Source organism: Thunnus maccoyii, chromosome 20, assembly GCF_910596095.1.
Source record: "Thunnus maccoyii chromosome 20, fThuMac1.1, whole genome shotgun sequence".
NCBI lineage: Eukaryota > Metazoa > Chordata > Actinopteri > Scombriformes > Scombridae > Thunnus > Thunnus maccoyii.
In genome coordinates, this window is record NC_056552.1 from 12,695,750 (window position 1) to 12,711,576 (window position 15,827).

Sequence of the window (15,827 nt, forward strand, 5' to 3'; positions counted from 1 at the left end):
CTATCTCAGTATCTATGATGTACAGTATATGACATGCTTGTATTCTGTAGCAGTATTTCTTTTTTTTTTTACAAACTTGGAGTCATTTCTTAATTATTTTTGTCAGAATTTGTGGATGTTACAACACAATAAATTTTCAGCAAGTTGTGAGTTATGCAGCAAATGGAAACGTTTGTTTGAAACCTACAATCTAATGCATTAATATTGAGTCTGCATTTTGACCAAGATAAATATGCGCTCAACCATTAGCTCATCGTTATGATGTTGATGGAACCTCACATCTTATATTTTCATCATAAAGCTGTGTAGGAGCTGACAGGGTAGCGTTAAATAGCTGCTGATGTTCTCCTCTGTGCTCCCGCGCTTATTATCTCTCCAGTCCAGGCCTTGCTTCTCTGCTTTCTCCTGCCGCCCATCTCCTCCCCTGTGTACCAGCCGCTTTGCATACGACTGATGTTTAAATGCTGCATTGTTAACTGACGTGGGGTAGCCCTTTGCTGACCCGGGAGGTATTTGCTCGTTTGATCATGGGGCAGCAGTTTTAATGTATCGAAGCAGCGCCGCTCCGTAAAGCCCCTAGTATAAGTGGAGACGGAGGGCGAAGGCAGGACGAGGGATCCATTGGTTGCAGGCCTGACAGTACAGAAAGAAGGTGATTATTAGAATATCTGTTGGTCAGCAAGGCCAGAGGGGACGCTGCTGACCCTGCACTTCCACTTATGCTGTGATGGTGGGTGTTGGTATTTCAAGGGGGTGTTGCAAGGGTTGTGGCTAAGACAGAAGAACAGGGCTCTATTGACAAACAGTTCCAATATTTCCATAGTAGTGTGTTTATTATAAGGGTTTGAGTAGTTGCATGAAAGTATGAGCATTTGTTTCAGGCCTTTTTCTCTTTTTTTTATTATTTATCCTTCTACTATCTGATTTGCATTCTCTAAAATAGACCTCTCACCATGGACATTAGCCACAAGGGCTTTTGTATTCCCAAAACTTTTGTTCATGTTCTTCTCAGAAAGTTTCAAATTTGCACAGAAATTTAGTTTTATCATACAGTTAGTTCTTGCCCTTAGTTCGTCACACTAGTAAGAAAAGACTGTGAGATGGTAACTGAAAGGCTCAATGTCAGTGAAAACCATTGTTCCCTTCACATGTGTCACTGGGCACAAGAATCCCACTTCGCCAGCTGACAACATAACAAAAAGAAGTGTTGAGAAAGAGGAAAGACAAACGACACAAACAGTGTACAAGTTTGTGTTTACACCTTGGGACCTGTATATCAAGACCCTGCTTCCATGGAAGCTAACCAGGCTCTGGCCCCTCAGAAGAAAATATTGAACGCCCATACACCCTTGTAGCCTTTCCTTAGCCTTCTTTGGCCTTTTTTTTTCTTTGTTTATCCTTCCCTTTTCTCTTTGGTGCTTTTCTTGTGGGAAGTCTCTCAGGGCAGCAGTGACCATAGATGCCAGGGGAAAAAACAGTAAGAAAACCCACTTGGCTCGACTTGATCATTAATATTTGATGGACAGTTCCTCCATGAATTTCCCATAGCATTCCACAATGGGCTTGTGATGTGCAGAACGTATGGCTACAGATGGAGATTATTGAAGGGACCTGATGCACATCTCAGGGTCAGCATCAGTACCACTGTGACCAAGTGGATTGGCTTGACCATGAACAAAAAACTAAGGACATTTTTGTCAGCGTGTTTGTATGTTTGTCAGATTTGCAAATGTCATAGAGTAAGAAAGACTTTATCCTATTGTGTCATTAAGCAGATATGTCTTTACACTGCTTTCTAAAAAGGCTTGCCTTAAAACTCTCCTGAATAATCATGTTAACATGCTTCAAATGAACTCCGTCCTTCTATATCCATGTCAAGCACTCTTGAGATTTCACAACTGGATTCTGCAAATATGGATTGGCTCTTGCATTTCCAAAAGTCCCAAAGCAGCCCAGATGCCCCTTGACTTTTAAACTGTGGTTCACAGGAAAGCAGAGGTGAAGCAGAAATCTGCATCTCTCATGGTGCCTCACGCCCACACTGCTGCCGAGTTGAAGCGAAATAGAATGCCACATGAGTTTACCTCTAGTGGTGAAGTTAAAAAAATGAATTGAAGGAGTATTTTTAGTCAATTAGTCCAAGCTATCTTCATTAGCCCCCAAAGTTCTTCTTCTCTCTCTGTTGCCCCCTATCTTCTCCTCACCCCTCATCTCTGTGCGGTTATATTTTCATTTCTTTCTTGGAGTTTTTGCAGAAGGCTGACCCTGCATGGCTTCAGGCCCTGATTAGCAGGGTGTCAGAGCCCAGAGTCTATTGATCGGGCCTCCAGAGCACTAAGCAAATGTAGCTGGAGCAACAAGTCAATAATGCTGTTACTGCAACAATCCCCATCACACTGGTGGCTTCCCCCGCATACTCCAAGCGCTTATTTTTCCAGGGTTGGGGAAGCGGGAGAGATTTCGCAATGAGGCAGGCAATCATGAGCAAATCAGTGTCACTCAAAGGCCTCGGTGTGCTCACTTGCTCTTTATGTCCTTTCCTCTTTATATCTTTATCTCATTCTCTTTACAAACGTCTAAATGTCTTTTCTCCGTTTTGGACATCTAATTCTGGCTTTTCTATGGTTTAACTGGTGATTTCTTGCTTGAAAAAGACTGTTCCTTAGTTTATTCTGAACCATTATCTAACTTTCCTCTCTCATCTCTCCCAGCTCGACCCCTCCCCTCTGTCTCACTCTCAGGCTCCCTCAGCTTAGACACAGGGACTAGGGAAGCTAGTCTGCAAATTTAATGGAACAGCATGGATTATTTAGACTGACTAAAGCCTCCCTTGTAGTGTCAAATGGGGGGTTGTGGGATGACATTATACCCCTACATTCTCTCTCTCCGACTCTCCTGCTCTCTCTCTCCCTCTACTCACCTGCTGGATAAAGTGATCTGTACCTGCATGTCCAAACAAGATGGACCTAGCAGTTCATATAATCCTTAATTGTTGTGTGTTATTTCACACCAGATTGCCAGACGCGCTCCTGTAGTTTTCACACATTTTACTCAACACTCCACTGATGCGAACACACACACATGTGCAAAATTTCTCTTACACAATCTTTTACTATAGTCTGACACCGTGAACCTTGGCTGGCTTAGTCCTTTCGTACCTGCAGGACAGAGCAAGGGGCAAGTGTGGCCTGATGTTCACGAGGTCAAGTTCAAGAATGCCTTCTTCTCTTGCTTACCCGTGGCGTTGACATGAAATCCAAACTTGGTCAGTCTGCATTCTGTCCGCACTGACACACAAATGTGACCCTTAACCTCTGAGGAAGTTTAAGGCGCTTCCTTTATGGGCAGACTTAGTGCTGTGTTATTCCTAATTCCAATATCTGTTTGTTAAATGCTCCTTTTTTTTTCTTTCACTAAAATATCTGGCCATGGCAAAGGCTTTTAGGTGAGCTGCTCATAGTATATGAAAAAATTAGTCACATTTTGATCCCACGCAGATTTTACATACATAGAACTTTTTGTCCTATGCATCAGCATTATTTAAATGCAGGTTCTTATAATTAGTCTGGAAGATTAAAAAAAACATTGGGAGACATTATGTTTCTGCTTCATGGACATGTTTAACATCTGTTAGAAAAGAACATGTCTAAATGTATACTGTTTTACAACTTCTGTCATTTTGATTCATGCATAATCATGTAAATACTCTGTTGAGATGTAACAGATCTGTAATCCAGTATTTTATTTATGGATAGAAAACCGAGACAAGCAGAGTGCAACGCGCACCGTCGAGAAATACTGCAGATGTGAACAAACTTTTTCATAAGATGTAACAGTGTTATGTAGTAAAATGTTGTTTTTTTTTAAAGACATATGTATGGGAATGTTTGCAGGCAAAAATGTGGTTATAACTTGGCCAGTGCAGGCTCTGTATATGTTTGTATAAGAAAAGGGTCAGCATGTGTGGGTGTGTGTGTACTTTGTATGTTCTCCGCGTAGATGTGTTTGTGTGCATGCTGGTGGGCAATATCACTACATCATGTGGAGACACACAGGATGCAAAACTAAAACCACATGGGACTTGAGGCAAATATTTGGAGAGTTAGTTTAAATTGCCAAACAAACACCATGCGGAGGAGCTTCCTTACCAGTTAATAAAAAGACTCAGACATAAACACTAATATCCTCATTGCTTCTTTGTCACGGAATCCTAAACAGACGTCTTTTTGGGACCCAAGGAGTTTAAAGCATTTATCTGATGGCTTTTTTTTGAGTGGAAGCCAGTTGAAGGCACCTCACAAAATAAAACTGCCAGTGACAAGTTCTTGCGAAGATAAGTGCTTTGATTCTAACATGTATAAAACAATTTAAGCTAATAACGCTATGGAGGACGAAGCACGATAAGGAAATATACAGTTCGTCTTCTCCCAATTATCAGATCTTTAAAATATTATTAAAGACAGGAACAAACTTCGTGGAGCAGTCTTTTCTGTTGTGACTATTTTTATGTAGTGAGTCCAAACATTTTATCAGTATGCCTGAAGAAGTCGGGTCAAATTTCACAACAATAGAGTCAGTGTTAGGTATCAGATCGTAGATGTGTTATTCCCTGCTTCCTTAACACGAACTCCAACAGAGACATGTCTAAAAGTAACTAATAAAAACACACATACTTTGAAAAGTTATGTTTAAAAGAGTATGTGTGCAATAATTAGATTAAGAAACATTGTGTGATGCCTATGCAGCCTCTTTCTTCTCTGTTTGTCACTACGTTCTACCAATACTAAGCATGCAAATGTCATAAACCATTGCCTCAGGTGTCCTACAGCTCCAAAAGCATCCTAGCTCCACTTCTCCTACTTTTCATTCCTTCCCCTTTCCCTCTCTTTCTCGGGTAAAAGTGTGCACAAATGATTTATGTACATGCTTGAATGTGATTTCAATACTGAACAAACAATAAAAATGTATAGACATCATAGTTTTGGAGGCCTACAGCTCTAATGTCTAATGTTACACCCTTTTTCACCAGGGCCAGTAATTGGATCTGCAGCTGGCCTCCGGCCCTTGCAGAATGTATACAAGGGGGATTTTGTGTTTTGGGAAATCTTAGCAGAAAGGAGAACCGGAGAGGAATGTCAGTTGTCAGAGTGTAGGGATATTGCGTATTCTATAATCCACGAGTCAAGTTGTAGTTCAGTAGCAATCAGTTATATGTTCTCCTTTTCATGTTATAAATCCTGACACGTGTAAGTGAGCAATCTGCAAACTAATTAACAAACACTGAGCACAAATTGCTTTTTTCAAGCAAGTTACATGTCTGGATTTTCCTTCTATATCAGGTGAACTTAACAATGACCTTAACAGAGTTGCAAAGGGAACTTCACCCAACCATTTTGCATAGATTTGCACCCTGACAGGTTAGATATTTATTTTTCTAAACTAGAATTACAAAACTGCAGTATTATCCAGTTCACATACAATATATAATATTATTCTGTATACCTGTAACATTGCAGCAGTGTTCCATGATCTACTATCGTGTGACCTGGACTCAATTAATAAATTTGCCACTGTATTGCACTGACAATCAATTATAAGGAACATTTTCCTTATTACAGTGTAGTCAGATAAGGCAATCATCTTATTTCCTTGTCTGTCTTTTTTCCATACTGATCCTCTAAGCATTGTAACCCAGAATAGTAAGTGTACAGGAACTAACGTCATTACAGCAGCCTTCAGTAAGGTCATATTCATCAGCCTACGTTGACAATTGTAAATACGGGCTGTTGACATGCTCCTGTAGACTATAAACCACTGACATGAAGACCATATAGGGAAAGCATAGAGAAAAAAAATACTGCATATCACCCCATCCCTCCAGCAAGAATGAGAGAAGGAGAAACGGGAGTCAAGAAAAAGTAGAAAAAAGTAAATAAGCAATGTAAGAACTGAATGAACGGACTGAATGTACAAGTGAGGGGACAAAAGGAGGACACAGGAGGATAGAGATAGGGAAGACAGGAGGAGGGCAAAGGTTCAGGCAGGCAACCAGGCAGGGGAATGATCTGTGTATGTATGGAGCTCAGAAAGCCACCTGTATATCACACTGGGATGAGGAGAAGCTGCAGCAGTTACCTGAAATTGCTGCTGGTAAAAAAAAAAAAAAAAAAAAAAAAAAGTTCTTAAAAATTCCAGACACAGTTGCAATGTGTTCTCTCTTTCTCCTTTTCCTTCACCCACTCTGTCTCTTTTCCATTTCCCTCTCCCTATCCTTCTTTACATCTCTCTCATACTCTTGTATATACACTCTCCTCCCACGCTGAATTTCCTCCTTTCTACCTTCCTCTCTCTCCATCCCTCCTCCTCCTCTCAGCCTCTCTCTCCCTTCCTTCTCGCAACCCTTTTCCGGGAGAGAACTGGGTCCCAGTCTAGGCTGCTGCTGGCCGGGGTTGTTAGCCGCCAAATAAAAAATGGATGAACTTGTAGAGCCCCAGTGCTGTTCTCCTGCATCAAGTTGGTAGAAAGAGAGGGAGTAAAGTAGGAGCCAGAGAGAGAGAGAGAAAATCAGACTGACATGAAATACCTTGCTACAACCACGTGTTCCAAATAAAAACCTGTCCATCTTTTATGTCAGTTTTCTCAGTTGTAAAAAAAAAAAAAAAACATTTTGGTCAATACAGGTCAGAAAAAGGTCTGTGAAATTTTTAAGGAATCAATAATCTCAACTGAAAAATGTTAAGAAACTAGTAAGATTACTAGATAAATGCAGAAAGACCTTCTGAGAACAATAGAATTTGTCTAATTGATTTTATTCTTGAATATACATTATAATACAGTACATTTCAGTAGCCTCATTGTAAAATGACAAGGATTTAAATTACAAACATATATTCTTATGGCCACATAATTTTGAGGTTTATTTACATAAACCTTATGTACAATTTAATGAAAACTCAAAATCTTTGTTTCTCTGCATGTCATGAATTCTGTTTTACTCCTATGTTTACAACCATTGTTGATTCAAACAAACCTTTAACATAGTCAGAAAATATTAATAGCTAAGAATTACAGTAGTTGCTGTCTGTGTATTAAGAATTTAGGATTTTATTTAGGATTTTATCAGCTACTCTTCCTGAGGTCCACACAAAACAAAACAAAAGATCTTTCAATCAGTTTTGTAGTGCTAAAAGGCTCCAGATATGTGTCATGTGTTGGGTTTTTTGTTTGACCTTTTAGTTTACATTTATATCACAGATTGTTGTCATATGCTAATCAGACAACATGAATGGAAAACATGAATATATAATATTGACATTCATCTATACAGTATTATGTGTTTTTAGTGTACAATGGCGTCTTAAGTGTGAGCATCAAGGTGTGGGCGCGTTCTTAAATACTGTTTATCTTTGGGGAATTAAATGATGTTGGGGACTTCTTTAAATAATTACAGTAAACGGCTTGCAATTAAAGGTCTACTCCAGCTGTGTGTGTGTGTGTTTGTGTGTTCGAGTGTGTGCGTGATAAATGATGAGTTTTTAAAAAAAAACTCCATCATTTATCTCGAACACCCCCCTTGGGGGCAATAGGCAGAACGTACGTGGTGGGATCAGATCTCTCTAGCAAACAGGTCAAGTCATTATCTCTGCAGAGCAACGTGAACCCGATCTGGATGGTTTTGCCTCATTCCTCCTCGTTTCATTCACTTGATTGAGTTGTCGCACGTTTCTCACCTTTCTTTACTCAAACTGGATTGATCGCGGGCCCATCTTCACCTTTTGTTTTGTCATGTGTGTGTTTATGTGGCAGGTTTGTGTGTGTTTGAGCCCAGACAGCAGTGTGTGTGTGTGTGTGTATGTGTCGGTCTACAATGAAACATTTATTTGTATTAGTTTGTGATAACAAGTCGATGCATTAGTTAGGACCTACCCACACCAGTGCTCCACCTCCATGTCCATCACTCAAACCATTTGTGAACACATTGATCCTTCCCTCCCCCCTCTCTCTCTCTCCCCATCTCCCCCTCTCCCCCTCCCCTCCTCTCCCATGCTGTATATTCCCAGGATTTGGAGGGAGGAGAGCCAGAATGGCACAGACAGTCATTGATTTTTATTTTATTGGTCTACTAGTGGAAAGAGGAGGGATAAGGGGAGGGCCTGAGAGATGCAACTCTGCAGCTAAGTTTGTTCTTAGTGGAGATTGTGTGTGTGTGTGTGTGTGTGTGTGTGTGTGTGTGTGTGTGTGTGTGTGTGTGTGTGTCCGTCCAGCCACCTCTGAGAGCCATCAAAAGCTGTGTATGTGTGTCTGTGTACACGTGTGTCAATGTGTGTCCATGTGCCCACCCTCGTGTGTTTTGTGTGTCATTGAAGGGACCAGGGAATGTGGGGCACTGATGGAGCTGGCACGAGGGACCTGGACCTCAACACACACACACATACGCGCGCACACACACATACACACACACACAGAGCTGAGGTGTATCCCGGTGCTCATTAGAGCTGGTAATAAGGCTGTGCTGCTGGAAGAGGAGGGGAAAAAACAGGGAAAGGAAGAGAGGGAGGGAGGAAGAGGGTGGGAGAAAAAGAAAAAAAAAAAAAACGGGAGATTTTAAATTTTAATAACACTGGTACGATTTTGTAAATCTTTCCTGACAGAAAAGTCCTCATTATTTTCATCTGTCTCCGAGGAGCCTCTCCTCCAGCTCTGCCTCCCCGGGTAAACGGACTTCTCTCTCTCTCCTTTCCTCCCTCTCTCTCTCTCTCTCTCTCTCTCTCTGTTCCTCTCTATTCCTGTCTCTCTCCACTCTCTCTCTTTCTTATTTTTCACTCTCAGCTGCTTTATTGTCCGTTTCCGTCCTTCCTGCTTGCTTTATTTTTCTCCTTTACACTCATCATTTTGACTGTCTTCATCTCTGTCTCTCTCTCTCTCTCTCTCTCTAACATTAGTGTTCTATTTCTGTGTATTTCCATCTAGTAAAGTGTTAGCTGACTGGCTGCCTGCGATGAAGGAACATCAGGAGCCAATAGAATGGCCAGTATTACATGCTGTTATTGGCTGGCGTCTCAGTTACAGTTACTGTTGGTCTGTCTATAGTGTTTTTTTTAGTGGGGGGGGGGGGGGGTTCGGGGTTGGGGGGACAGACAGAGAAAATACTTGGGGATCATAGTATCATAGTAGGGAGCGGGGTTAAGGTAAGCCCTCTCAAACTCTGTGTGTATAGGAGTGTGTATATGTGGGTCAGCATGTACGTCTGCACCCTTGTACGTGTGCTGTGTGTATCACTCACACATCCCCAAACCCTCCCCTTCCCTTTCCCCCACCCACCCACCCCCCCACCTCTATGTCAAGTGTCAAACCTGGAGGATGGATCCGGTTTGATAAGTTCTGTTCTGTCTGGCCACGTGTCAGGACAGGATCAACCATACGGCAGACGAAAACCATGTTCCTCACTCTCCTACCTCCCAATTTTTGGAATTTTTTTATTTCTTTTTGGGGGGGCGTTAGGGGGGGGCGGCAGGTGTTCTATATTTTTGGGGTAAGTTTTATTTTAGCTGCTTCTGTTGCCTGGGGAATTTAAAAGGAAACTAAAATGATTTTTCAAAGCTAATTTGACTTGTGAGATGATAGTAAAAGTTGCTGAATACAAAATACAAATCTTTAGATTAGATCTACAGGATGCAGATGAGTCGTCCAGAGGATTATGAAAATGATCTGTCCTCTTTTTTTTTTTCTTTTTTCTTTTTATAGAAACAACTTGTTATGAGTGACCAGAAGTATGAAACTTAAATGGAATATGAGCAAAATCCTTTTCATTTTTAGGGTTTTTTTTTTAAATACTAGTGTAGATTTGCTCACCAAATATTAAATTGTATCACTTTGTGTGACAATAATGTTTCATTCTTGTGTTATCTTGTGGTTCTAATAGAAAAAAAAATCCCACCCAGGCTATAATATAACATAAGTACCGACTTCCCAGCCGTCGTAGCTCTGTGGTGGTTAAGGGAGTGTGTTGACTTTAATATCCTCACTGCTCAGCTGTCAGCGGGAAAGACTGTGGCTCTTTACAGTGTCACTGACACTATTTTTTGTAAAAATGGATTTCAGCATTGCTTAAGTGAATTATGACAGTATTCCACCTCCACTTAACTCCTCCCAGTCTGTCTGGCTAGATCTTTGCGTGTGTGTGTGTGTGTGTGTGTGTGTATGTGTACGTGCGCCTACAGGTGACACTTGGTTCATAAACTTCACAAGATCTTGTAGTTTAACTTGAATTATTGCGAGCATTAGAAAAGAGATGTGTGAGATTATGACATTTTGTTGCTCACAGTGGTTTAAATGTTACCTCACCTTACTTCGCAGGAGTTAGTTGCTTCAGCAGCTAAAGGTTTTTGACTGGGCAGTGCTAAAATAGTATCAACTTTCTGTTTAAGTGTTCAAGTTGCCATAACTAAGATTAGCTTCTTTACATTACACTCCAAGACATGTTTTGTTAGATTGGTGTACAGAGAATCAGTTTAGGTCAAAGTAAGTATTTTTAAAATATGTTTCCCCTGAGAAAAAGTTCTTAAATCGCAGCACTGTCATATTCCTTACTGCTTTGAACATTTAAGTGTTTGAAGTTGTTCAGCGTTGTTTGCTACCAAATCAGACTCCTTTTAATGAATGCAATTCTTACAGAATTTGAAACTCCCCCCCCTCCCTCTCTCTTTTAGCACCCAGGCTCCTCATCCATGAGGCTAAAACTAACTTCCTGTTCGTTTTTCCACCCCCAGGCCTCTAGTCACCCTCCCCTCATTTCCCAGCTGAAAAATTAACAAACAAGACAAAGCAATCTGGATCCTCCCAACACACTCACACACACAAATCACAAATTCATGGTGCACAGGCGCCTCCTCTGGGTATTTGGCTGGGATAAATAATCATTCTACATAATGAATGTCAATTAATAGGGGGAGACGTGGCCTTGCTAAGCATGCTCTGATTAGTGTTTCTGTGGGATCTCCTCCCCAGCTGGCTTTAGCCAATCATTTCACACTGGCCTATCATAGCATCCTCAATGCTGCTTCAACTATCACCACAACATAGACATGTGGGCATACAGCATATACAGTACAGTATGAGTTTTATTTTTAATACTAGTTTTTTTGTTTTTATTTTATCCTTTAGGGTGAAACCTTACCATGACCTAAGACAGATCTTGTGCAGCAGGATATAAAAATATACCATAACTGTTACTTATGTTGCATAAGACTTGGTTTAGCAAGATGCAGTATGACACTGTCATGATAATATATGCATTTATTCAAGGATAAAGTGTCTACTTATGAAGCAGGGCTACTTACAAACAGTAGCTGTAATGAGCTCTCTGGTGTTATGCAGTGAGAGCATTACAGTATGTTGGTGAAAAAGACAAAGTGTCTTGTTTCCCCTTGCAACTGATATACATCAGTGGGTATAAATATGTGGCTGGAGATACATTTGTGCAAAGGAGTTGTGCAAGGTTGACACGTCTCTGCAAAAAAAAAAAAAACATACACAAAGATGTAAGCAGGAAATAACTTTTTCTGTTTATATTTTTGTTGTCTCTTTTCTTCCATAGCCTTGAGCTTTTTAGTGTTTGGTTGAGGCTGCTGCAGGTCTGAGCTGGTGGACTGAAGGAGCTTGACTGGTGCGTGGAGCTCAGACTTGGGCTTTAGAGGGTAGCAGGGTGACTGAGCAACCAGCCAGCCGCCCCTCCCCGGTGATAAATGGCCACAGCATGGGCTATTCATCTCCTGCTTAGAGAAGTGGACAGTGCCCCCCCCCCCCCCCCCCCCTCCTCCTCCTCCTCGGCCTCTCCTCCACCCCTCCACATGTCAGCAAATGTGATAATTCTCTCATTTGTCAGGAGCAGCAGAGGGTTCGGAGGTTTGGGTGTGTGTTTGTCTGTGCGCTTTGCGTGCATGTGTGGGTTAACAAACTCTGGAGAATTTTGGGGACGCACACAACGAGATGAGTTGCTCACTCTGCTGATGCTTCGGCCCGTAACTCTCCAGCTACACCAGCACCCACTCTGTATCCTTCTTGTCTCTCCGGCCCTCAAACATTTTCTGGCCCTCCCTCCCCAGCTTTGTGTTTTTTTGGTACAAAGCCCGCTCTTGTCAAGTTTACTTAGGTCACAGTGGGAAAATTTAAATGTGCAAAAGAGTGAGTCGTTTTATGGCAAATTCCATCAGTAATTCAGTGATTTTATTACCTCCAGGAAACTACTGAGCCACTTTTTCCACTTTATTGTGCAAATAAAGTTATAGAGCCCGTCTGCTGCTTGTGTGCGTGTTTGTGTGTCATGCTTGTTTATAAATGTCTTGCTCTTTTTTTTGCGTGTTCATATGTGTACACAGGTCTGTATGAGATTTTTTTTTACAGAGGCTGCGAGCGTGTGTGCAAGTCAGAAATGATTTATGAGAAATTTTAGACAAGAGCATTGCCGTTTAGGAAATATTGTGTGTGTTTGTTTTACACTCCCATGCCAGTGATTGTATACTAATAAATACCATGTATGCAGACCTCATGGTAGCTATTAAACACGATAAGCCTCCACTTGATGGCCGGTCATTTAGTTTGCACATAAACATGTGACTGTTTTACGTGTTTTACTTTTCTCTGTAGACACAGCATGACCTCTGTGAACCCAACTTAATCTCTCCATCTCTCCCTCTCTCTCTCTCTCTCTCTCTCTCTTTCTCCAGGATCATCCAGAATCGTATCCTGGTCTTCATCCTCGGAGCCATCATCCTTCTCACCATCATCCTGGCCATCTATTTCAATCTGCGGGGCCACTGATCTCCCATGTACACACATATATATACACACACACACTCCCCCCCCCCCCCCCCCCAACCCCGACACAAACACCAACACACACGCGTGATTAATAGCGACAAAAGCGTTGTTCGGCTGTAATTAGGACAAATGGTCCCCATGAATCACTGTTTCCAAAGCCTGACAGGGAGCTTTTTTCCATCTTTCTCCTTTCCTGTTTGCTGTTTCTTTTTCTCTTTCTTTCTTCTTCTTTTTTTTTTTTTTACCTTTTGCTTCCTTTTCGTCGTTTCTTTCTTTCTTTTTCCATTCTCATCTGTTTTTTTTCCTCTCTGTCAGGCTCTTACATCTCTAGGGACCCAAATAGGGGGAGATGTTTTTATGATAGTTAATATTTTTCATGGTGTTGATCTGTGTGGTTTTGCAGCCCATCCTGTCCTCGGGGGCACATGGCCTGGGATTTTTTGTAACTCTAAGCAGACTCGGATATGTAGATTTTTTTTTTTTTTTTTCAGTGATTGACATGGGTCAAGTGTTACTCAGGATGTGTTCGTGTGCATGCATGAGAGACAGAACGAGAGGTATAAGAGCATGTGCACATGTATGTTCACACAAGTGCATGAGTGACAGTCATAGATTGGGGGCCCACGCTATGTTTGTTATTAACACCAACAGTAGACACACATACTGTTGTATGTATGAGATTCTGTAACTAAATGATTCAGCTGTTCTTCATGTAGCCCCTACACAGCACAGAGGACAGTGCCTTCAGATAAGATATGCTGTTCACGCTCCTCCTTTAAAAAGCTCAGCAGAGCCCAAAATAGATGAGTGGCGCTGCCTTGAAACGAGGGGATGCACATAAAAAGGTTGAGGTCAGTTCAACTTCAGTTCAGTCAATCAAGGTGAAACTATTTTTCATTTTTATCAAGACGAAACTGTTTATTTTCAATTATTGCATTCAAGAAAGGATATATGAGCATGTCCAGAGAGTTTTCAGCTGTCAAAAAATAAAATAAAATCTACCAATTTAAATATGATTTTAATTCAAAAGGGAACTGACCCCAACCTTGGCACATACAATACATAAATACAATACAGAGAAAGGTTTATTCTGACATATAACCAGCTTTAATAACACATTTGGTACAATGCCCCTGCAACCTCCCAAACACAGATTTCCATAGCTCATTCCTCTTTTTGACATAATTGTCATTGTGGAGAATCCTCTGCATCATACTGTATGTACTAACATTTAAGTCTGCATCATGTATAGTGTTTTTGATCTCAATACAAGTGATTCTATTATTATTTATTTATAAATGAGTTTTCAATTAAAGTTTCTGTGCTAGAACTGTATATTTTATGGAGTTAAAATGTATTCAAAGTGAACATTAACCACATGTTTTCTTCTGATTTGGTTGTTCAGTGATTAGACTTAAAATGCAGACTGCACACCAGGACCAACTGCAAAGTGTGAATTTCTAGTTTTGCGTCTTACAGGTTTTTTTTTTCTTCTTCTTCTTCTTCTGTTCTTGTAAATGGAGCTAACTTGTCTAAGAACCTGTAAGTTCTGAAGATTGTGATGCAGTCCTTGTTTCTGTGTTTATCTGTACGCTGACTGATGATGTGATACATTTGCAGGTGTTTGAAAAACGTGTGCTTGAATTTACTGCTGTTTAATTCTTCGGGAGGAAAGCCATTCTTCAGGGGGTTGGTGGAAAATCTAAATTTAAGAGCAAAATTTGGAAAATTCTCAGAAGTTGAGATACATGAAGGTAATGCTCTGTACGCCACAAATACACACACTCACACAGACATGCACATACAGTAGATGCACGGAGGAGTATTAGAGTGTGCATGTGTCTCCTGTGGCCGGTGTGGCTGTTCCCGGCGAGGACATTTGCTATTCTGTTTCAGGGCCGCGGTCTTCATTTTCAAAGATGCGGGGGTGCCCTACACCCCCACCCTACCGACCACCATTTCACAGGCCCTCACCAGCCGCAGCGCCGCCGTTTGCTTCAAAGCCTCAAATTAATGGCCAACAAAATAGTGTGCCTCTGACCGTCCCATGCGGGGCCGACCCACCAAGAGTTATCATTAAAGTCAAGGAATAATGAAAAAAGGAAAGAAGAAAAAAGGAGTGAGAAGGAAGGAAGTGAACAAGGAAGCATGGAAATGGGGGGTAAGGGAGGGGGGGATGAAATCCCTGGCAGTTTGACAAACCTCATCTGGTAATGACCCTCAGTGATTGTTTTTTCACCCAGTGCACAGTGTGTGTGCATGTGTGTGTGTGCGTGCATGTGCAGCCTACCTGCGTGCCGATGTGCTCTCTTCTCTTCCTCCCTCTTTCTATCTCTCTGTCTTTCTCTCCCTCCCCATCCCTCTTGCCACCCCCCCCCCCCCCCCCCCCCCCCCCCCTCCCTTTCTCTCTACCTCTCCTGCCACCTTTTCTCCTCCTCCCTGTCCTCCCCTCCCTTCTCCCTCCCTACCTCCCTCCCAGCCTGTCAGATGAGCGGAGCGATAGCTAGCGAGTGAGCGGTGGAAGGCAGCGTGGCGGCGGCTTCTATTTGAAGTTGTAATGGTGTCAAAAAGTCAGGGCTGACTGACAGACGTCAGTCCCACAGGGCCTCATTAAAAACAGACCCACTTGACAAGGAAATAATTGAGCGCCGGCGACAACTCGGGGGCCCCTCTGCGTTTTTAGATGTTTTTATTTTCTTTTCATTATTAGTGCCGAGCTATTATGTTCATTAAGAAATGGCATTAAAACAAGTTTTTAAAAGCGAGGAAAGGGAGGGAGGGGCAGAGGGAAGGCAGAATGCATGGAGGTGGGGAGATAACGATTTGTTTAGAGCCCCCGTCCTGTTTTATTATTTAAAAAGGAGCACTGTCATGTGATACCTTGGCAGACGTCGGCTATCATCTGCCTCTCCACCCTTTTTTTTCCCCTCTTTTTCTCCTTTTTTCCCCTTTACCCATCCCTCGTTTTCCCCTTTGCTTTTATCTTCCCCTGCTCTGTCCATCTCTGT

At 41.8% G+C, this 15,827-nt stretch overlaps 1 protein-coding gene across 3 annotated transcripts in view; it reads left to right on the forward strand.

The window, feature by feature from the left end:
* The window catches only part of vti1a (vesicle transport through interaction with t-SNAREs 1A), a 118,969-nt gene extending 104,502 nt beyond the window's left edge, over window positions 1-14,467 (forward strand). The window contains exon 9 of one of the 3 annotated variants that reach the window (XR_006092880.1): window positions 12,726-12,797. Coding sequence is in view for 1 of the 3 variants with exons in the window: in XM_042397359.1 (XP_042253293.1) it covers window positions 12,726-12,819 (94 nt within the window). In the remaining 2 variants the exon portion in view is untranslated. Of the gene's footprint in view, window positions 1-12,725 lie in introns of all 3 variants that reach the window. The other 2 variants (XM_042397359.1, XM_042397361.1) reach the window with 2 other exon arrangements.
* Window positions 14,468-15,827: the final 1,360 nt, after the last annotated feature.